The following is a 22159-nucleotide window of genomic DNA, read 5'->3' as shown; positions in this document are numbered from 1 at the left end:
GTTCCCATAAAAAACAACAACTTTAAGTATAGTTTTTCAAAAACAACAAGGAAAGTTTATTCAACATTTTATGAGTGATTTGAGAATTTTTTTTTTTTTTTTTTTTTTTTTTTAAAACGAGAACGTTCAGGCGATGTATACATCATCATCTTACAGACAACTTCTTCACAAGACTTCACAAGGTTTTCCGAGGTGGTAATAAACTTTGACATTTACAAAGAAAAGGGAATCGGGGCAAGGAAGTGTGTAGGAGTGTGTGTGTGTGTGTGTGTGTGTGTTTGTGTGTGTATGTGTGTGTGTGTGTGTGTGTGTGTGTGTGTGTGTGTGTGTGTGTATATAAGTGTGGTGATGGGGGAGGGACAGGGCATGTTTTTCCTCAAAGACTTTAGACTATGTGGTTCAGGTTCAGATTCAGGAAGTGAAAATTTAGATGGCTGCTAGTGTGTGTGTGTGTGTGTGTGTGTGTGTGTGTGTGTGTGTGGCGGGAGGACATTCATGGGTGTGTATATGTGTTTGTGTGTGCGTGCGGTCTGATTGGTGCTGACAGGGAAATATGAGGTGCGCAGGGTTGTGTGTGTGTGTGTGGGGGGGGGGGGGGGCACACTGAGACACAAAAAGGAAAGAGGAAAACGGTGAGGAAATCAAACAGGATATAACATCCACACTACGAAATCTGACATTTTTTTGGCTCGTTTGGCTCCAATTAAATTCACTACGATCTCTGCAGTAAAGTGCTGAGGAGAAAAACCAATGCGGTCCGTCCACAAAAACTACTTATAAACAAGAGTGGGAGTGCTGAAACCCACTGCTAGAAATACACGCTGTATTGTAGCAGGGGATATTACAGACGGTAGCAGCATGGAGGCAAGTTTCATATCCAAAACAATATAAAAAAAAAAATTATAGAAGCAGAACAATCTGAATATCTCTAATGGGTTTGTAGATTTTGGGGGATTTTAATCTCAGTTTTTAAATTGACGTTTCAGACCATTTCCCACACTCTGTCTGACAAAAACCAGAATATCCAGAACTCTGGTTATTTTCTGAGGCTATCGAAGTGCACATGCATGAACCTGGAAGTGCTTCAATGAAAATGAATGAGGGATCTGCAGAGTTTAGCGCTTTGGTGTCAAACAACTGATTTACAGCGACGACAAACCCTGAATATATCTGGGTTTTAAAAAATTCTGTTTGGAAAGCAAACAATTAAGGTCAAAAAGACACGTTAGTTGCTGTTGTACAAAGTGTTGAAAAGAAAATATAAATAATGTTTTACCAACATGGTTGAACGTGTTCGAGTTAACTTAACAGTTGACTTTTGTGAGGATGCAGGTTTTTACTGTGTAAAGTGGCACCATAATAACAGCAATACTATAATACTATTTAGTAAAATGACAAGCTGGCTGTGTGATATTCCAAAAGCTAATTAGTACAAAAGCTGAGGCTGATGGGAATTGTAGTTTCATGTTAACTGGGTCACAACAAAGACTGAAATCCGAAATTGCTGCATGAACACGTGCACTAACTTCAACTCATAATCTCATCCAATTGGCCCAGTTGTTGAGTGATTTTACTTTTTTGGTGTTATTAATATAAACTTTTTGTTTAAAAGAAAAACAAAAAAAAGAACCGTAAGAAGACTTATCCTTTTCAGGAAAAAGGAAGATTCAATGCCAACTTCTCGAGACATATCTCCAATTGTAATTTTTAACTAGAGTTGTGTATTTTTTTTTTAAAGTTTTTTTTCGATACCAATTTAAATCTGCACAAATCTTTAGTTTTCGTGGAGTTTAGCGGGATGAAAGTGTGAACCCAGTTGGTTGTTTTTCTGTAGCTTCAATCAACAGATGTCTCCTCAACGCCTCACACGCCAGCTATCGCTAGATGCTACGATTTACCGACGTCCCTGAACGCCTCCAGGTGCTGCGTGCAACTCCTGACAGGTAAGTGGCCACAAATTCATTTAAAACACAAGTTTACTGACATTTACTGGAGTGATTTTTTTCTTTTTTTTTTTAATAATTTTTTTCGCGGTCGGTTAAACGCACCGACGCAGAGGAGGTTCACTCCTGCGTGAACGTAGCAAACGTCATGCGGTTTTTTTTTTTTTTTTTTTTTTTTTTTTTGCGTGGCCTCGGCGTCAACTTCCGGTACCAAACGACAAGGCATTTTTTTTTTAATAGTAGATAGCGCTTAGCCCTAAAACTGACTAACAGTTATCGGTGGTTATTATGTCCTCTAGAGAGTAAGAAGTAGAGAAGCTGTATTCAAATTTGTAAGCTGCATCTACTTTTCAACAGTATAAAAAAAAAATCATCTGACCTTTAGAAAACAACAAATTCACATCCATTTTAATTCAAACGTTGCTTGCCCGCTCCCGACTTGTATAATGTGTGACGTGTATATACAAAGTGTTTTAAAGATAAGGCTTTGCAGTTATTTCACACTCACAGCGACACGTTGCATTGATAAGATGATAAAAATAAAAAAAAATCAGTATAAACAAGAAATTGATTCGTTCAGTTTCGTACACAGACGCTGCAATTATATAAAATGTGAATGACAACATTTGGAGGCTTTTATAGTGTGGAGACGCTCGGCTGTGGACGTGCACAGCCTTCCTGTCAGTCTTATAAAAAGAGAGCGTAAAGCACAATTTATCCGCATGATACAAAAGGCTAAGATGATCCAAGGAATTTGTTTTTTATCTTTTTTTTTTTTTTTTTTATATGAAGCACTTTATCTACAGAACAGCTTCCATCACATCTGTTCTCTCGGCAGACATTCATTTTGTTCACTGTGGGTCTTGGTTGTAATCCAAAAAAGCTGCGTTCCAAAACAGCCCCGCAGTCCAGAGGAAAAAAAAGTCCACAACAGCTTCCACAAATGTCAGGTTTGTCTTTCAAATTAACGTCTGCGGGAAGAAGCTGTAGCGTTATGGGATGCCGGCGACCGTTTGAAATCTCATCCCTCGTTACGAAGAACAAGTCAATTCTGTTGCACTCGTGAAAAGTTTTCCGAAACGGACGAGCGCGTTCAGTTGACTTTGAAGATGCTGAAGACGTGCGGCGAGGCCGACGGGTTGCCGACGCTGTGGAGTCTGAAGGACGAGCCGGTGATGGCCTGTAGCTCCGCCCCTCGGTCCAGTCGCATGAGGCCGGACACCTGGCAGGGCTTCAGGAAGTGGAACGGGTGCGGCCCGGCGGACGGGGTCGTCCCGTAGCCCTCCATGCACTGCAGCTTCTGAGGCCGCTGGCCGCTGGTCACCACGTCCAGCTTCACATACTGAGACTGCTGCTCGTTGAACAGCACCTGAGGAGGAAGAGGAGGACGAAGAGCTGCATCTCACCGAGAGAAGAAAACTGACCTTCAAGGTCCTGCGATTTGGACTTTTTTTTTTCTTCTTCTCCTATTTGGCCAGATTTTCTCCAGACTTCTGTCAACCTGACAAGACGAAGGTCTGGCTGTACCAGAAACCTGATATCACCTCTCAAAAAACACAACACAAACCTCTACGGCACGACTGCTGGAACAACATAAAGACTGCTTTTATAAACCAGGTTCATCTGAAGACGTAGATCTCATGTTTCTTCACGTCACCTCATGTAAGGAAGATAAATCTGACTAAGAGGTCTGTTACGGTCAAAGAAACCCGATCAACCACCTAAACTACAATAATTGAGTTTTTGAACCCACAGCGAAGCCAAATTCATATAAAACATGTTCTACTAAACCCTTATTTACAATTTCACAAGTAATCAATGTTTAAATGAGTTGTTTTCACCCCGTTGGACTCGATAGAATCGATCCTGTTTAATTTAGGAATCCTTCACCTGTCAGTTTTCATGCGTTCTTTATTTCCAGCCATCGTTTGGTTTCTTATTGTCCGACCAGGTAGTTGCGTAGCTCCGCCCCTTCACCTGCTGCCAGATCATTATGTTGAATCCTGTTTGTGTCTTAAGTTCAGTTCTTTATCTGCTCGCTTGTTTGTCTTTTTTTTTACTTGTTTTAATTTTCTCCCCCAGCCTGCATCGTCCGTCTTCGTGGGACCGCCGTGTTTCTCCAGCGGGTTTTTTTGTGAGTAGAAATCTCGTTTCACTTTGACGTGCTGCCTCGGCGTATCTAAGAGCTCCACCTCGAACGTCGACAGGTTGGAACAAAATAGGACCAAACTTTAAATGATTTTTATCAGGCACTATCGAATTTATTTTGCTCAAAAACAGCTGAACCAAAACATTAAAGTTAAAAATCAGAAAAACCAAAACAATCAGCTTAAAAGACGCTAAAACGCTCCGAAGGCAGGTGATAATATTCCCAGGAGTTTGTCACTATAAATATTCATTTGATCCATTGTTAATAGAAAAGTATGGATCAGTGATTAGTGATCGTGTGTAAAATATTTAACGCTGTAAATGAACTAAAACTCACCTGGCAGAACAGGAAGTAGACGCCTGCTTTCTCCACAGTGAAGGTTCCCTGCTCCTTGTTGTACCTCACTGCTTTACTCATATTCAACGTCCTCTCTTCCCAACCCTTTATCACACCACCTTCTCCCACTGTCACACACACACACACACACACACACACACACACACACACACACACACACACACCAGGTTATTCATCTCGTAGATAAAAGATTCCTAGATGAGCCTCGAGCCTTCGTTTTACGAGTCTTACCTTGCTGAGAGGAGACTTTGGTTACTGGTGGAATTTAACAGACACAGAGAGAGAAAGAAAATGGGGGAAAGTCAATTAAGATTTTATGAGCGCAATCGTATAGGAGTATATGATTGAAAACACTTCAGCAGATGCTACACGAGACGGCTATAAGAGATCTGCCAAGCCACTTACTCTCAAAATGAGACGCCGCTTTCTTTCCGTTTCCATTCCTCCCGCGCAGCGTCCCCCCTTCAGAAAGACAGAATATGAGTTTGAACACAAAGAAAAATAAACCTGAGTTCGTTTTTTTTATTAATAAAACAATCATTCCCGTCTGTATCTGTCTAATAACATGGTGTGTTAATTTGCTGACGTTTTCGATTCAACCTAGTTGCTTTTAACGCGGTTAGCAGATGGGCAGAGGATTTCCTTTCACGTGCTTCAATATATTTCCTCAAACTGTTCTTTTCAGTCAAAAAGCGTGTGCCTCTTTTGTTTTTTTTTCTTTCCTCTGTGGGGGCTAATCTTAGTGGCAGCTGGTCGCAGTCATCTAGAAAATACAGAGAGAGGATGGAAGGAGGAGGATGGAGAGCTGTGAGTGTGTGTGTGTGTGTGAGTGTGTGTGTGTGTGTGTGTGTGTGTGTGTGTGTGTGTGTGTGTGTGTGTGTGTGTGTGTGTGTGTGAAGGGGGAGGGGAGGTGGCAAGATGGACAGGCAGAAAGTGAATGAGAACGCATTGAAGACAGACATTATGAGATAAAGCTGAAGGGCTCGGAGGCTAAATAAGAAAAATGAAGTGCTGGAAAAACGAGAGTCAAAAAGGTCTTTGGCTGCTCTGTGACCCGTCAGAGTGAAGCAACAGCTCCGGCCCGGCTCGGATAAATACAATAAATAAAACACAACAGTAAAAGGCCCGGAGCCGAAGGACGCCTGCTCTGGTTACTCACTAAAGGTTTATTTTAGCCTCGCGATCCGGCCTGCGGGGAGCGATTTCAAATGCTGATACAACTCGAATATTCTCCGTAGGAACTGTGAAACGCATACTTTATGTTTTTCGGGACGGAGCGGCCAAACATCGGGCCCCCGCCACCATTCAGGAATATTAAGTCCCTGCTAAAATAACTCGCAGGTGGGTGACCCTGCAGACTGAGGATTTGTTACGGGCGAGCGTAAAGCCCTCAGGCTGTCCAGACTTTCCTGACTTAAGCTGTCAGTCACCAGGAGAGAACATAACAGCAGTGTCCCGCTGAAACGCTGCACCGCTGCACCGCTGCACCGCAGCGGTCAACTTTCCACAAACTGGAAAAAGCTGTTTTGGGCTTCTTCTTTTTTTCATCGATGGCCATGAATTTCTGAACAGTTTCATGTGTTTTGGAAGACAAAATCAGATATCAGTTACCATAGAAAACACGCCAGCACCTACAAGATATCGATGTAGATATTTTGGCGAGACACACGGCGCTCTAAACGAATCCTTTTGTCAAATTTGGACATTCATCCCTCAGCTGAAATCCAGCATGAAAGCGTGTCAGGGTTCACCCGTGGACAAAATGTGAACAATCAAGCGGTCCCATGATGGTGACGCAAGCGGGGGCTATAAATACTGCAATGATAGGTCATCAAATATCACTGCTTTCACAACAAATCATAGCTGTGTCAGTCGTGTGCGCAGGGCGGGGAAAAAAATCCATTTCATTGCCCAAAAGCGTGCAACAAGGCCTCGCTGCCGCGCCAGCTGGTTTTCTGGGCTCCGAGGCCGCTCCGGTCAGACCTGTAATTTCTGAAATCCAGCTGCCTACTTTTTCCTGTGTCAACTTTTAGCAGCGGGTAGCTCCTGCGGCCCGCGAGACCCGACCAAAGTGGCACGTTGGCCAAGACTGGCCAGCGTTTGTGTTAAATGTTCCTCCCAAAAAAACAGCGCAGTGGTAAGTACATTGTGTCTGTGGTGATTTGGACGGCTGAGACTCCTAAATGTCGGTGGTGCCCGAGGCAAGAAAAAAATAAAGAAATGCAGCTGTGGCAGACTTTAGATTTGCCGTACCATCTCTCTTCACTCGCTGCCCCACCAGCAGCTCTCTCTTCTCCAGAATGAGCTGAACTATGGCCTTCCTCTGCGTGTTGACCTGTTGAGAAGGAGAAACCACACCATTAACAAATGTCCACTTAGTTTCTTATGACTTCTTCTGTCTGGCACCGAGCAGCCACAGACGGCCACATATGCAGCCTGGTCTTTTCCAGTATAACCTGCCCCTTGCTGCCATGCTAGCTTGAGACCTAACACTTCCTCAGAGACTGGTTGCGACACCTAATGCATGCTTTCAGGGCTTTGCATTCCTCACATGTCTTTACTCCTTTTTTTTTTCTTTTTTTTTGGAGAAAGAAATGAATTTTGTCAAGCCAGCAAAGTTTTAATTCCTCTGGCTGGGGGCCCACTGGATGACCGAAGGAGGCCTCGAGTCGAGTGAGAGGAGAAGTTGCTCGGGGGAAAGTAAATTTACTGCTACTGTGGAAATGAAGGCAGAGAGTTGCACTTCGCTCTCCAGACATTCACTCACTGGCTCTCATCAGGAGTTGGCCAGCAGTCAAATGGACAAGAACGGGGGCCCCTTGGGAAAGACTCCAGCATCAACACTCCACGTGTCCAGATTTGGGGTGTATTATATGTGTGTGTGTGTGTGTGTGTGTGTGTGTGTGTGTGTGTGTGTGTGTGTGTGTGTGTGTGTGTGTGTGTAGGTTTGTCAACAGGATACACAGCCAACCTGCCCCCCCCCCTGATCTAAAACCCAGCACAACCTGGTTTTGCAAAATACCGTGAACTCAAAACCAGAAGAATTTCCATCAGCTACTTTTGGCTGCTCGTGGAAAAATAATTTTCCTTGTGATGCAACCTCCTGCAGAACATTCGCTGCAAGTGCGAGAAGTTTTGAAAAGCTGCACTTTGCATGAGACTTAAGACTCTTTTTTTATAATGATAGTTTCTCCTGATCCGTGCATGATAAGGTGGCTGCAGGCTGCACATGCCCCTCCTCCCCCCCCTGTCATCCTAGCCTGTTTCACGCCTCCAGCCTCAGAGCAGTCAGTGGGGCACAAAGCGCTCATGTGCCAAATAGTTGAGGCTTTTCCAGTAAATTGAGATAAAACTGGAGCACAACTGGCACCAGAGTAATTAAACATGGCGGGGGGGAAGCAGAGGGGAGGTGGACACAAAAACAACTCACGCACAACTTGACTGCACTTATTGGTAAGTAGTAAAACTGCCAAACAGAATAAAGTACGTGCAAAGGGGCGAGAGAAAGAGAGATGGGAGGGGAGAGGGGTTGCATTTGTCCATTTACCCCCCGCCGACATTCCCGTAACCGCAGCCACAAAAAAGTTACATAACGAACACTTGAAGCTCTGTCAAAATTGCAGGCGAGTAAATATTATTGTTGGTACAAATATGCATGTTTGTATGCTTGGATGTTCCCTTAAAAAAAAAAGAGAGAGAGAGAGAGAAAAGTAGAATACAAACCTGCTCAAGACGGTCCTGCAGGACCTTGAAGGACTGAGACAGGTCCCGCGTCTGTCGCCAAGTCCACGCCGTGAACAGCGCGCTGCATGCGGCCAGAGACAGCGCCACCAGCGCCAGTGAAGCCCAGACGACCCGCAGCTTGCGCACTCGCCTCCTCTGCAGAATCCGATGCATTGTTGGTGCAGACTGCACTGCTACTCACCGCCACCGCAGACCGACCGAAATCCCAACTTCAACTCCATTCCAGCGGAGCATGACGGCTCCGCGAATGCGTTTCAGTCCAAATGTCCATGTTGGAGGGGGTGGTGGGGGGTGGGAGAAAGACGCGCGAGTGGACAGAGAGAACTTTCAGCCGCCGCTTTGGAGACGAGCAAATCCGCCGTTTTAGGTTGTCTTTCTCTGACAGATGTAGTTTTTAAAGCAACAAAACGTCCGATCCTTCCTCCACACAGATCATCGCCACCATCCTCCTTGTGTGCAGCTCGTCTCCAAATACGAGAAAACTGTGCAACTTGCGCACATCAACTGTTGCATCCTTCTCCTTGTGATTCGTTGACTCAGCTCTCTTGTCTTCCCTTCAAACAGCGTGCTGGGGGGTCAGGCTATTAGACAGACAGACAGACAGACAGACAGACAGACTGAGCCCACATGAATTGACACACACACACACGCGCGCGCGCGCGCGCACACACACACACACTACTGGACATGAACTTTGCAGTGCGCCCTCAGCGAGCTCTGATGTGACACCAGCTGGCATCCGTCGTGGAAACCAGCGAGGTGAGCGCAAGAAGAAAAAAAAGCGCACCGGAGCTTCCGCTGCTTGTCAAATCACTTTCATCAACTCTGCATGCCTTCGGATTATGTGCCATTCATGTGTGCAACAGTACCGTTTGTAGCCACACGGTGGCTGTATAGGTAAAGATACATCAGCTTTTATTTCCACTGTAGCATCAACAGGTGAGTTTCAACTGAGAAATTAATGATAAACAGTGAAAAAAATGAGAAAGAACGCAACCAAAAGAGATGCTGTGAAGCATAAAAACGGTTTTCAATGCTTTAGGAGCTAAATTTAAAAGTCAAACTTTAAGTTCATACAAGAAAAGCGTTTTTAAACAAAAAGTAAAAGTGAAACGGCTCTTTAATGTACTGCGCTGTGCCTCCTCATCATGGTTCCCCTCTCACATCCTTCAATTTGAATCAGGTACATTTTTATCAAGAAAAGACGGGACAAAGAAATCCCCTCTGATGGATCCTGTGGCAGCCTGGTCTCCACCCCTAAATTGGTGACCACTTTTCTAAAATATCTCTTGAGGGTTGTTTTAAATTGGCCTAATAATAAAGTTATAATACTATTCGGTAAAGAAAAAAACAAAAACAGACATTTTTAAGAGCCCTGGTGCATTTTTATGAGGCCCCACTCTGATTCTGAGACGCCAGATCTTCCCACACATCAGGCAGGAGATCAACCGCTGCGTTAGAGGAGCATGTGTGTTGGATTTAGTGGCATCTAGTGGAGACGTTGCAGATTGTTGTCCTGGCATCACTAGATCCAAATACACCGTGTGACCGTACGTGTCTGGTTACAGTTCGTTGAGGATTAACAAATTAATCTCGGCTTTATTCTGAAACTATGGCAGCAGCCTTTAACCGATTGGCACCGGCGTCTTCCCCTTTCCCAAGTGTGCAGGGTGGCCAGTGTTTGGTTTGTCTCTTCTGGGCCTCTGTAGAAACATGGCAGTGCAACATGTCACGCTCTGTAAAAGAGGACCTGCTGTCACTCTGTCGTATTTTACAGTGTATGTATACACAGTAGGTACGCTGAGCACCTCTGGAACAAGTCAAGTAACATTGTGCCAGGACTAAATGAACAGGTGGTATTATTACGCCCCCTATAGGTCACATGTGACTGCATTTCTGGCTATAATTTTGCCTTTTGAATCTTTTTTTATTTTCATCTGTATGGCCATTAATATTTTTCTATTGTTAAACTCACAGACAAAAAAATGAAGCGCACACGTCACTTTAAACTTCAGTCTGACAGATTTTATTATTCTGATCAACGTAAACTGAGCAGAGAAGTCAAACAGTAAAACATACTTCTGGTTTTCAAGAAATGGGAGACGACAGGAAGCCTACGATACTTTTAAGAAACCAACATCGGACTCTCATGCAGGTTCGAGGCTGAATGTTAACATGGCTTTCGGTATTTTCCTAAAGTGTCGGACACAGCAAATGACACAAAATCCTAGCAGCTACATATTTTGTGGACAAAATCATGGCGTTAAAACTTTCAACCGATGTCACGTGAAAAACGTGTGAATCCATTTCTGGCTCTTCTTCGTGTTTTGGCTTCAGCGGAGGGATTTCATGCTCCTTCGTGGTTTTCTTGAGGGAATTTGTTCGATCCTCATGAGGCCCTTTTAAAGCTCCGCGAATGAAGTCTAAAAATGCACGTTCATGAAAAGTTTACTTTGGATTCACAAGGTTTCCACCCAGCTTAATTTTCAACCGTTTCAGAGACAAAAATCAGAAATATGAAACACGTTAAGAGCATCAATGGCCGCACATGACACGCACACACAGTATAACCCTGTGAATATGAACGGTGCTCTGAGTAACACAACTAAACAGCACCAGAAATGTGAACTTCACTTCTACTGACTCGTACACAGTGTCGTAGTTTAAACACGTCCAGCACATTAAAGTCTGGGTAAACATCTCAAATGCTCGTCGCAGATTTATTGCAGCTGGAATTGACAGGAACCAGAGTTGAACTTTGATTTGATTTGGAACCACTTTGAGGGAACAGAGTTATGATTTGCTCTTTGTCTAACATCGTGAAGCTGCAGACGACAGAGGATGTAAATAATATCTTCATGTTTCCTTTGGACTCTGTTGACTTTCAGGGGCATGCACCCTGTGATAGCACGATCACAGTGTATTAAACGTACTTTTCCACATCGATTAAGTCGGTAGATTTTTGCACATTAAAAGCCAAGATATGTGAATTTAGTGCCCCCAAAGATGGAAGAATAATTGAACCCTGTACATTCCTCACTGAATTATCTTGTAAACAAAGTATGAACACAAATGCAAATTGTAAACGTTACAAAAGAAGGGTTAGTGGTTTTTACTTGTTTAGAGAGAAAGAAAACAAACTAAATATAACCCACAACTCAGCCTGTTTTCATTAAATTGCTGGAAATGGCACAAAAAGTCCCTTAAAAAAAAAAAAGACTGAATATAAAACAGAAGTGCAGACCAGAATTGTGCCACTTTCATTTTAGCAGGACAGGTTCAAAGACGTGGACTGAGCTCCGTCCAACATCTTTTATTTTTCAAATCCCACCAGATGGATTGTTTTTTGTTTGATTTGAGGCTTCATCCACTTCTCTGAAACCAGCCTCCAGAGTTTGGCTGCATGGAAGGAGGTTTTAGGTTTAATCCAACCGATTCCATTTAGTGCACAGTTTCATCACGAGAACTAGAACCGTGCAAAAGCTTTAAAAGAAAGAAAACAGTGCAAATATCAACATTGTGCTTTACAACAGCATCGCAGGACATCTCATCTGGAAGACGAGGAGAGAGCTGACTGACTCTTTGGTTGCTGTTGTCGATAGTTTACAAGGAATTTATAGGGACAGGATTCCCAAAAACTCACTTTAGTCAGCAGTCATACAATGAAATGTACATCTTGGCTTTCCAATGCATAATAAGGGTTTTGTGGATCTTTGTGCAAAAGCAAACAACAAAAAAACTTTCTTTAAAATCCCACCACACACACACACGCACACGCACACACACACACGCACACACACACGCACACACACACACACACACACACATCAAGCCAGTCGGGACATCGGATCCATTTATCATAGAAATCATAACACACAAGGAAAAACAACACAAAACACAGTTCAGTGCCTCTGTTATTTACTATTTAAACATATTGCATTGGCTCCATTCATTCCAATACTTAAAACTTCATCTTTCACTCTGAAAATAATTGAAGCTAATTGTCCGTTTGCTAAATTCCTGCCCTGAACAGTGATTGTCCAGTTTCTCAGTTGTGAAAGCGCGTACCTACCGCTGTATGTAGGTTTTACGGGGGACGCCTGTTACCATTTTATCATATCATGTATGTAGCCAGCATGTGCATATATATATTTAGTCAGCTGAACGGCGGCCGTAGACAGTTAGTGACAGCTAACTAGCTAACATTAGTTAACTACAACTACAAGCCAACATAAAACACCGTTTGTTTGGGAAGTTTTGAGCGGTAAATCATAGCTTCGGGTTTAGCGAACAGTCAATTATTTTAAAATCGGCTTGACGATTGTTATTGTGGAAGTTTTGGAAAGGGGCCACCGTGTGGCGCTGTGTCCCCGCACGGCGTGGGTGGAGCTCTTCGCCGCCCCGTTGCCAGGTTACGGCTGCGCCAGGTTCTGCAGCGCCTCCCCCTCGCAGCGCATGCAGTGGTAGCCGATGCTCGCTGTCACATCGTAGCAGCCCTGGCTGACGTAAAAGTCTACGGATGATTTGTTCCAGTCCAGAACGGTGAAGTTGAGCTGGTTGCAGCCGGCGGCCAGGCCGAGCTGCACCACCGCAAAATAAAGCAGGAAAAGTTCCATTATTAGGTTTGTCTGAGACAGTATTTAGCATTTTTAGTTAAAAGTCTTTTGTAAAGTTCCCTTTCTGACTTTTGGCCCGACGCGTTGACGCTCCACTCACCTGTGCTACCTTGCTCATGAGCGCTTTACCGATGCCCTTCCCTGAAAGACAGACGGCACGCATCACTGCACATTTACAGATGCTTGTTTTACCGCGGGGCGTTCAGGCGGCTCTATTCACCCCGTGGAGTATTTTACCTCTGAACTCGGGCTTCACGAACAGGTCCTCCATGTAAACGGCTCTGCCCGACCACGAGCTGTAGGAGTAGAAGTAAAGTGCGTAGCCGATCTTCGTATGGCCTGGAAGCAAACCGTAAAAAAGAAGAGAAATCAGTTCACAACAATCGACTTTTAAAAAGAAGCCCAGTATTTTCCGTATCTATAAAATTGGTCGATTTTCTTTGATTGTTGGTGCAGCGAAACAACGAGCTTAAAAAAACGCTTTGGAAATGAGTTCATCTTTTTAAGATTTCTGTGAAAAAACATGCTGAAGTTTGGAAGTTAGTTTGTTGTATTACGCTGCAGCGGTGAGTTCACTACATTCTTCTTTTTTTGTTGTACTGCAGCTTGTTCAGGAAGTAAATCTGTATCCTGTCATCCAAAGATACGTATGGAAGTCGTAGGTTATCTAGACGTAGTAACTCAAAGCAGCTGCTCCTCAGAGCGGAGTCAGATACGGTGGACGGTGACTGGACGGAAAAAGGACGGCGTCATGGAAGACAAACGTCCCAGCTGGGCAGCGGAGCGCACGCTAACGATCTGGTTACTGTATTCTGGGGGGAAGCGGTGCATTAGCTTTATTATGTAAGAGGTGTGTTGGGAGAGAGGCCACGGCCTGCAGTAAGTAACAGGAGCTCATGAATACGGCTGATGCACCTGGTCACCGGCTGCTGCTGTTTCACATTTATAAAAATCAATCATTTGCGAAAAAAAAGAGTATTATTTACCGGAGCTGATTAAATGCAGAGTTGTGACATCACTAATCAGAGGTGGGCAGGAAGGAGCAGTTTTCTAGTTGTTGTTTTTTAAGACTACGTTCAGAGAAGTACTTTGTTTTGTGATCCTGTTCGTTTGTATATGAAACTATTATATGTATATAAATAAGTAAACGATGTTAGCGATGGCTTTCTCTCACCTTCTTTGGTTTTGTGCTGTTCCGGCACCTCGGCGATGATCCCGTGGAAGAACGGGTTCTTGGAGAAGCCGTCCTGCTCCAAGTCTGCAAATGAATTATGGGGCATGTTCGAATAGTCCAGAAAATGACCTCCTAAATCTTTTCCTGAGCTCTTTTCCTCGAGCCCATTGGAAAAGGAAAAGGTCAAGGAAGGATGAGAAGTTGAGAAGAACTCGTCTGTTCAGGGATGACGATATGAGCTTAACGTGATGCGCATAATATTATAATTTATGTCAGTAAATATGAGGACAGGAGGGCGAAGGTGAACATCCTGTTACAGAGGATCACTTTCTGATCACAGGATTTGGTTCATAAAGATTACGGAGAGCAAAGCAAATATCACTTTACTGCCTTTAGGTGTGGAAAGTTCTCACAGATCGACCGAGAATAATGTGAAACTACTTTTTCCACGTCAGACAAGTGAGCAGCAACGAGTAAAACACGTGATTGTTGTTGTTGTTGTTGTGCAAATTCCATGAACAGATCTGTCATTGTTTAGGGAATCATAAATAAACCGGACTAATAAAATGATTATCAGCACACACACACACACACACACACACACACACACACACACACACACACACACACACACACACACACACACACACAGCATCCTTTGACCCTTTGTGTGTGTTTCATGCAGGTTGTATGAACATTGACAATCTTCACTCATAAAGTCACGAAGCACAAAGCTCCAAATATGTTAATGAACTTGATCAGCCCAGATCTGCTGGTAATCATTTTATGAGTCCAGTTTGAAGAGATTTGAGGAAACATCATGTAAACACACAAACTCACCAAAAAAGTGAACTCACATCCTGTTCAGTGATATTTTGCAGTTAAGATCCTGCAGATTTTTAGGCAGTTTTCAGTATTTTTACACAATAATTTAGGTTTTTTTTTTAATATAAAAATGCAATTTTGGCAGTAGTCGTAAAATAATAATTCATATATTTTAATATATATAATAACAGAAATATAACAGAAAAAGTGATAAAAACTGGGTCCTGATTTCACCATCCATTAACAGATGTGCACTCCTTTGTGTACTCATTAATTAAATATACTAAATGGATCCTGAAGTTCCAGTTTTTTTAAGAAGTAGCACCTCATTAGCATTTTTTTTTTTCTGCAAATCTGTTAGAAGCATTAACATTCACAGCTGACTTCCACCTCATCGCTGCATTTAATCAGCGTGTGTAGGTGGAACTTCTTTCATTATTTCAGTTACAGCTGCAGAATAAAAATAAATTTAACATTTAGTTTGTGTGCTATTTGTTTCACCACTTTCTTGTCGGCTTTTTAAAGCCAAATGTCTGACTTGTAATAATATTTATTGCTGGGATATCTGACCAGACATCTGATCACAACCTGATTTTATTACAACTTCTATTCGTTGTCGTGTAGTTCTTCTTCATGTTGATCAAATATCTGTTTATCCGGCGTAAACTTTTTATTTCCTTCCGAAAAGTGCTCAGAACAATTTTCATTTCATCGATCACATTTTGTGACCAAATGGACCTCATGAAAAGTGTTTTGCTATCTGCCTTTGACCTTTGACCCCTATATTATCTGGCTCACCTTGGATTTATCTTGTTTTTATGACTGTCGGGTCCTTATTTTTATTTAAAGCATAAATGACATAATACTTTACCTCTCTGGGTGACTTTCACACGGTCTGCCACTTTCTCATATTCTGCCAATTCCTGAGGGAAACATAAATAGCAGCAGTTAGTCATCAGTTATTAGAATATCTCCAAACACCAACCATCCATTAGTACCAGTCTATCAGCATGTTGGCAATGAAACTAACAGCGAACCGCATCCGGTGTGCGCGCGCTCCAATAAAGCACAGTTCATCCAATATTACCTCGATAATCTAATAACAGCTCCATCGTGTTTATTCAGAGATCCGTTGACGTCAGTCTGAGTCATTACAGGACTGAGAAATGTCTTCCGAGTCAGACACAGCTGCACGCGCACACGTGTCCCCCCCCAACCCCCTCACCACGATCATCCGCGCGATGTCCTTGCAGTCCTCCACGTTGGCAGCACGGATAGAGAAGTCCATGTCGGATGGGTGTGATGGGGGTGAGGCTCACAGTGCCGCGGTGCCGCTCCGGTCTGGACGGGGTTCGGTTCCTCTGGAGCAACCAGCGCACATGCACAACGCAGACCTCCCCGCACGGACAGGAAGCTGCGCACAGAGCGCCCTCCTCCAGGAAGGAGGTGTGACGACGGGGGAGGTGCGTGTGTGTGCGTGTGCGTGTGTGTGTGTGTGGGAGGGGGGGGGGTCGGGGGGGATTCAGCTGTGCACTGAAAAGTGCTTCAAAAGATTTAAAAGAAATCCTCTGAATGCTTTTAATTGCATATATTTAAGGATTCATTTACTGATGCTTTATAAACACGTATCTCTTTGACTGAGGCTCACGTGCCTCCTGCAGGGACCACCTTAATCCTCTAGGGGGCTCCGGGGTAAAACACGTGCCCCCCTCTTGATTCCCTCTTTTTTTTTTTCCACCTCTGCATTTGAGTGTTTACTGCAGACTTCCCCAGTGTTTGTGTCAGACTACACACGGCCGGCCTTACTGGGTTTCGTTGCCCCTTTTTAATGGATCAGGCCCCCGACCACACCTGGCCAGGTGTGTTTTGTCTTATTTGGTTTGGTGGTAATTTGATAAAAAAAAAAAAAAAAAATACAAATGTATTCAGGAATATGTACCTCTGAAATAATCTCAAATTTAACCATAAACAAATTACAGGAGCAGTTTTTACGTTTCATAGTGGTGCATATTCAAATTAAATTATAACATGTTATTTGCCGCAGCGTGAACCGACAGGAACTTTTGAGTCTCTGCAACCAGTTGCCTATTTTTCTTGCTTTTTGCATGGCAAAATTAAGACAAAATGTATTCTTAATAACATAAAGCTGCAGTCTTGATGGATTTCCATTCAGGATAAACACAAGAGCAGAAATATCAGGAAGTTCTGAGCTCCATCCAGTACCTATAGTTTTTAATGGCGTGTAATAACCATTACAGCCTCTAGAGGGCGCAGCATGGTTTCAGTGTTTTGGCCTTCTTAGGTCTTTGAGCTGTTTGTTCTCTTGGTTTTATTTGACTTTTCAGTAGAGCCACTTCTATCTATCTATCTATCTATCTATCTATCTATCTATCTATCTATCTGTCTATCTGTCTGTCTGTCTGTCTGTCTGTCTGTTATCTATCTATCTATCTATCTATCTATCTATCTATCTATCTATCTATCTATCTATCTATCTATCTATCTATCTATCTATCCATCCATCCATCCATCCATCCATCCATCCATCCATGTTCTGGTGTTGTTTGGTTATCTGACTGTAACTCTCCCATTTAACTGAGTTAATATTTCCAGTCACAAACTGAGGAGGATTTTTATTCCAGCTGACCTTTGTGTCTGTGTGGGTGGACGCTTGTTTCATCATCCCAAACTAGATTTATGCTTTTTTTTTTGCTATTCGTTGAAATAAAAAAATTAAAAAAGGTGAATTTCACGTTTGGCGTCAGTACTGGAGAAGTTATATTTAGTTTAAATTACCCTCGATGACGCACGGCCGTCAAACTTTGAACTCCAGCAGCAGAAATAAGGATGATCTCATGATTGTGTTTCCCACCGACTAGAGAACAAGTCCCCGACACCTCAGAGCATCAAGTTAGAGGAACCGAGAACGCCTTGCACAAAAAAATGACCTCATGAGAACCTCAACCACAAACATCTTACACCTTACTCATCTCCTTTGTGTATGTGAATGTCTCTGATTCAAGCATCGAGTTTATGAGGCTGAAAGAAGACGTCTAGTAGTTCTGTTAAAATGCCTCGTTCGTTAGCTCATTCTCCGACACCGGCTGCTGCAGCCGTGTCAGTAAACGCCTGAAGGCAACGCTGATGAAGCCCCTCTGAGCCTCGTTTTAATACTCACATTCAGCAACACACAACTACGACCACATCGTCTCCAGTGGCTGAAATAACGCAGTAAATTCACTTTATAAGTTGAACTGAATTTCAATTTTCAGCTTCTTCTCCATGCTGATACGATTTATTTCAGAGCTTTGATTTGTAGTTTCAAGGTTTTAGTTTTGTAGTTACAATAAACTCTCTGTCTTGTTAAGCTGTAATAATATGGCTCTCTGAAACAGGAGGATTTTGCACAAGGAATGCTTTTAATAACTATATTTTGCTGACAACATGACTACTTGTGACGTTTTTAAAAGCAAACTCAAGTCATATCTTTCTAGTCGAGCCTTTAACTGAATTGGATTTATTTTATGTATTTCTTCAGTTGTCTATTTATACATTTTAGTGTATATATTTTAGCAGTTTATTTGACTTGTAGTGGAATGTTTTTATTTATTTATAATGTTTTGAGGCTCGTAATATGAAGCTGCATGAGCAGTGACGATGTCACGCTATAAAATACTCCTTTACAGTTGTATAAAAGCAGAAGTACTGATTACGTGGCGTAAATGATCAATTTGATTAATAAATGTAATTGTTTAGCATTATTTGTGGATGCTGCTCAAAGTGCTTCACAAATATTATTGTTCGTACTGTATAATGACCAACAAAAAACTACATTTTACATTTTTATTCACGTTTTCTTCAAAAAAACAACCAAAGAAAATTCTTCAGAGGCGTTCGACAACAAAACATCTTATAAAATCTATATTCGTACAATGCAGCAGTGTTTTCTGAGCTACTTTTTTTATTTAAATTTTGATCCATAATCTGAACTGTATTTCCTCACAAAGTTGAGCTTGTCTTGTCTTTGTGATCGTTGGGTTGAGGAGCGGTGGACGGATTCTCAGCGAAACCAAACAACACTCAAACTGCTGGTTCAGCCACGTGTAAAATCCTGAACTAATAATTGATGAGTGATTCAGCAGTCAGATATCTGAGCGTTCGGTGTCCCAACACGCCCGTAACAACGTCGTCTTCAGATGTTTTGTGTGTTGATTCTGCGCGCTCGTAGAAGACTAGGGTCGCCTGAGGGCTAAAAATAACACTTTGTGAGCGATTCGTCACAGTACATGGCTTTCTGCAGAGTGGAGGGTGGGGAGGAAATGAGCAGGGAGAAGGGGGATTTTTTTTTTTTGCTGGGCCGGCTTCAAATGCAATCTGTAGCTAGCTTTCTCCTGAAAAGAAAAAAACAAAAAAAACAAGGCTGCCTATTAATAGCTCGGGCGAGTCGGCGTGGCTCTTTAAGACTGACTAACGGCTCCTTTTTCATACGACGCAAGCAGAAATAAAAGAGAGCCTTTGCTTTGCCATCGTTTTCATCAGCGGCCTCTCCGGCACCGCGGATGACGTGCATGAGAAACCCTTGACGGCTTCTACAGACGCACTTCAGGACTCACAGGCAGCCAGCAGCAGAAACGTTGTAGACAACAGTAGTCAAAGGAGTGAGTAAGAAGTGGGGGCCTCTCGCTGGGTATCTGACGAACGCTACAAAAACCCACCGTAAATCTGATGTCATCTTAATTCATTACAGATTGTCATTGTTGCAGAAGAAGTCATGTTTCAAAAGATTCAAGTTTTGGTATTCTGTAATCAGCGTGGCGTCGGTTGGACTGATTTCCTCGGGGCGGGTCAAGACTGTTTGACCCCACGTTGTATTGCTGATACTGAAATATAGTGTTTATCAAAACCACAGACCGGGTATAAAAGTGGATGAAGCGTCAGAGTCCGAAAAATGAGGCCGATGCAGAAGTGGCCTTTAACTGCAATACCACAGAGGGCCACTAGAGGTCTCAAGCTTTCCACAAGTTCTTATTGTGTTTACAGCTAAAGTCTCTCAGTCTTTTGAGTTTTCTGGCGGTTCATCTGAAAATAATCTTGTCATTAACTACAGAATAAACCTCAAAAAACCCTATTGTTTTCATAAAAATTATTGTTGCAGGTTATTATGGGCTGAGAAACCTGCTTTTTGTGATAAATGAACCATTTATAAACAACTGGATTATTATGAGATGAAAAATAGGTTCTGTTTTTCTTTTGAGTGAGATAATTTTTTAAGACACATGGGTCTCACGGGACGTGATGGGAAGTGACCCGTCAACTGTCCCTTAAGGGCATTATTGTCCTAGACAGTACGATCTTGAGGACTGATTTCATGTGAGCAGAAAAAAATTCAAGGTTGCGTCACTTCTGTTCAGAAATAATGAGTAAGACCACTCTTTGGATAAGACTGACATTATTCACACCTCTGAATAACGAGAGAAATTATGGTACTCTGGGCGCCAAGATGGTGATATTGGAAAAAGATTTACAGCCAAGTTCTGTTGGCGTCATTCAAATAATGCTGCAGATATAAATGTGCTGGTTATTCAAAGGAGAAACGTAAAGATTTAAATGTCAGTTAACATGCTGTCGTGTTAGTAATGTGATCTTAGATGGACACGGATGTAGAAAAACCAGCCCGAACTAAATAAATAGAACTTATCTTCCACAAATACTCGATAAATCAGAGCGTATCATGTTTTACCTTTAAAGACTAATTTGGATTTCATCCACAACATCGTAGTGATCTGGTCTTTATTCCCACAAGTTAATTTTCAGGTTGTTTGTAAGAGCAATTCTTTTCATCGTAACTCTTGGGAGGAAAGTGGCTCTTTCACAAGTCGAACTATGACTTTTCAAACACTGATGCATCGATTTGACCTGAAATTACTTTTCACTGCTTGAGAATTTATTTTTCCTCAGTTCATATTTAAACAGCAGGAGACGGTCCTCCTGCAAAAAAAACAAAAACAGACAGCGTTGGTCTTTAGGTAAACGACCCTATTGGTCAAATAAATAACAGAGATTCTTGTCATCAAATTAACTTTGACGTTTACGTTAAAAAGACTACGACCTCTACACACATTCGCTAAAGCAGTAAAACTAAGCAGTGATTTAGAAAAACCCTCCGTGTGGGTTGTGTTTGAGGTTTGTGAGCAACCGTTAGGGGTCACATGGGTCGGAGGACTCCTACGGCACCGTACAGGAAGCTGCCTCTTCTTCCTGTTTAGTCTGGATTCTGATTGGTCCCTGCAGCTCGACAGCATTTTCACAACAAAGCAGTCAACGCCACATTTTATTAATAATAAAAAAAAAAAAGCTAAAAGACACCTCTTCCCTTAAAAAAGCAGAAATACTCTCAAAACAGAAGAGGAACCACTGCTGCCACCTTCCTCTGAACCTCCTTCATCCTCCATAAATTCCATTTTTGGGCATTATTGTGCTTTCAAAATAAGAGCCCTCCAAAATTTTTAACTGCGCTATATTCGAGTATTTCTGTTCATGAATACAAAAGCAATTCCCCGAGCGGGGAGAGTATTGTGTTAAGAGCTATTCAAGCGGCCTCGACGGCTTTTAATACGCTTATCATGAATAGCTGCAAGTCTGTGAAAAGTCTGACGCTTTCATTCATTTTCAGGACATTATATAATTGATCTCTCTTTGGTTTAAAGTTTCTTTTTGACAAAAAAAGTTTTATCAGGATGACAAAGCTCAGATTTTTGAAATGAAGCCACATGATTTTCAGGGATTCCCCCAGACAGACCTTTCCTCCTTGTCTGGCCTGATCCTATTATTAAACCATCCCAGTTTGTTCATACTGGCAGAAGTGGGGAAAAAAGGAAATTAGCTCATCAGCAGACTGACGCAACCTGAGTAAAGATAACTGGATGAGTGAAAAAAGCAGACGCGCTGTCATTCCTCGTGCTCCACGTTAAACGCGCCTTATTAGGACTTTGGCAGCCATTGTGTGTCGGAGCAGTCGGCCACATGTTTGTTTTTCTGTTTTTCTTCCGACCGGCCAGCCGGCCTTTCATGACTTCCTTCAGACGTTCATGAGTCACGTGATTCCTGTGAAGGCCACACGGCCACTTTCTCACCACGGGAAGCTGGCCAAGCGGGACGTTCGGTAAAAAATTAAACAATAACACTGGAGGTACATTTTTGGGAAAAGATAGAGAGACAGCTTTCCTGTAAAGTCAAAGAAAGCTGTTTATCATCCCCCCACCTCCTGTTGTGTCCTGTTAAAGGCTTTTGGATGAGATGCAATCACGGCTCGGTGGTTCACTTTTCGTAAGCTGTCGGCAAACACTCAAAC

General features: G+C 42.6%; 2 protein-coding genes across 2 annotated transcripts; both read right to left on the bottom strand.

Annotated features, from left to right (window-relative positions):
* Positions 1-440: 440 nt before the first annotated feature.
* tnfsf12 (TNF superfamily member 12) lies at positions 441-8912 on the bottom strand. Its single transcript, XM_069169896.1, has 6 exons — positions 8173-8912; positions 6703-6784; positions 4855-4911; positions 4681-4704; positions 4429-4556; positions 441-3312 (listed from the first exon to the last, which is right to left on the bottom strand). Exons 1-6 carry the CDS (start codon positions 8344-8346, stop codon positions 3037-3039), a joined length of 741 nt encoding a protein of 246 aa, XP_069025997.1. The 5' UTR covers positions 8347-8912; the 3' UTR covers positions 441-3036.
* A 1290-nt stretch (positions 8913-10202) lies between these two features.
* sat2a.1 (spermidine/spermine N1-acetyltransferase family member 2a, tandem duplicate 1) lies at positions 10203-16238 on the bottom strand. Its single transcript, XM_069169875.1, has 6 exons — positions 16034-16238; positions 15680-15731; positions 13984-14067; positions 13047-13148; positions 12910-12950; positions 10203-12773 (listed from the first exon to the last, which is right to left on the bottom strand). Exons 1-6 carry the CDS (start codon positions 16094-16096, stop codon positions 12606-12608), a joined length of 510 nt encoding a protein of 169 aa, XP_069025976.1. The 5' UTR covers positions 16097-16238; the 3' UTR covers positions 10203-12605.
* Between the last annotated feature and the right edge of the window lie 5921 nt (positions 16239-22159).

Source organism: Embiotoca jacksoni, unplaced genomic scaffold, assembly GCF_022577435.1.
Source record: "Embiotoca jacksoni isolate LCO1_2020_lvr unplaced genomic scaffold, fEmbJac1.0.p SCAF_47, whole genome shotgun sequence".
In the NCBI taxonomy this organism is placed as follows: Eukaryota; Metazoa; Chordata; class Actinopteri; family Embiotocidae; genus Embiotoca; species Embiotoca jacksoni.
The sequence above is the reverse complement of the archived record's forward strand: the minus strand, read 5'-3'. Positions and strand labels throughout refer to the sequence as shown.

What these genes read in the sequence shown, in the direction of transcription:
- tnfsf12 (XM_069169896.1), bottom strand. Translation starts at nt 8,346, where the DNA reads ATGCATCGGATTCTGCAGAGGAGGCGAGTGCGCAAGCTGCGGGTCGTC. An exon ending in TGCAGGACCGTCTTGAGCAG is followed by an intron (nt 6,785 to 8,172) that starts GTTTGTATTCTA and finishes CCTTCTCAACAG; the next exon opens with GTCAACACGCAGAGGAAGGC. An exon ending in CAAAGTCTCCTCTCAGCAAG is followed by an intron (nt 4,557 to 4,680) that starts GTAAGACTCGTA and finishes TGTGTGTGACAG; the next exon opens with TGGGAGAAGGTGGTGTGATA.
- sat2a.1 (XM_069169875.1), bottom strand. Translation starts at nt 16,096, where the DNA reads ATGGACTTCTCTATCCGTGCTGCCAACGTGGAGGACTGCAAGGACATC. An exon ending in ACAGCACAAAACCAAAGAAG is followed by an intron (nt 13,149 to 13,983) that starts GTGAGAGAAAGC and finishes GTTTGCTTCCAG; the next exon opens with GCCATACGAAGATCGGCTAC. An exon ending in CGTGAAGCCCGAGTTCAGAG is followed by an intron (nt 12,951 to 13,046) that starts GTAAAATACTCC and finishes TCTGTCTTTCAG; the next exon opens with GGAAGGGCATCGGTAAAGCG.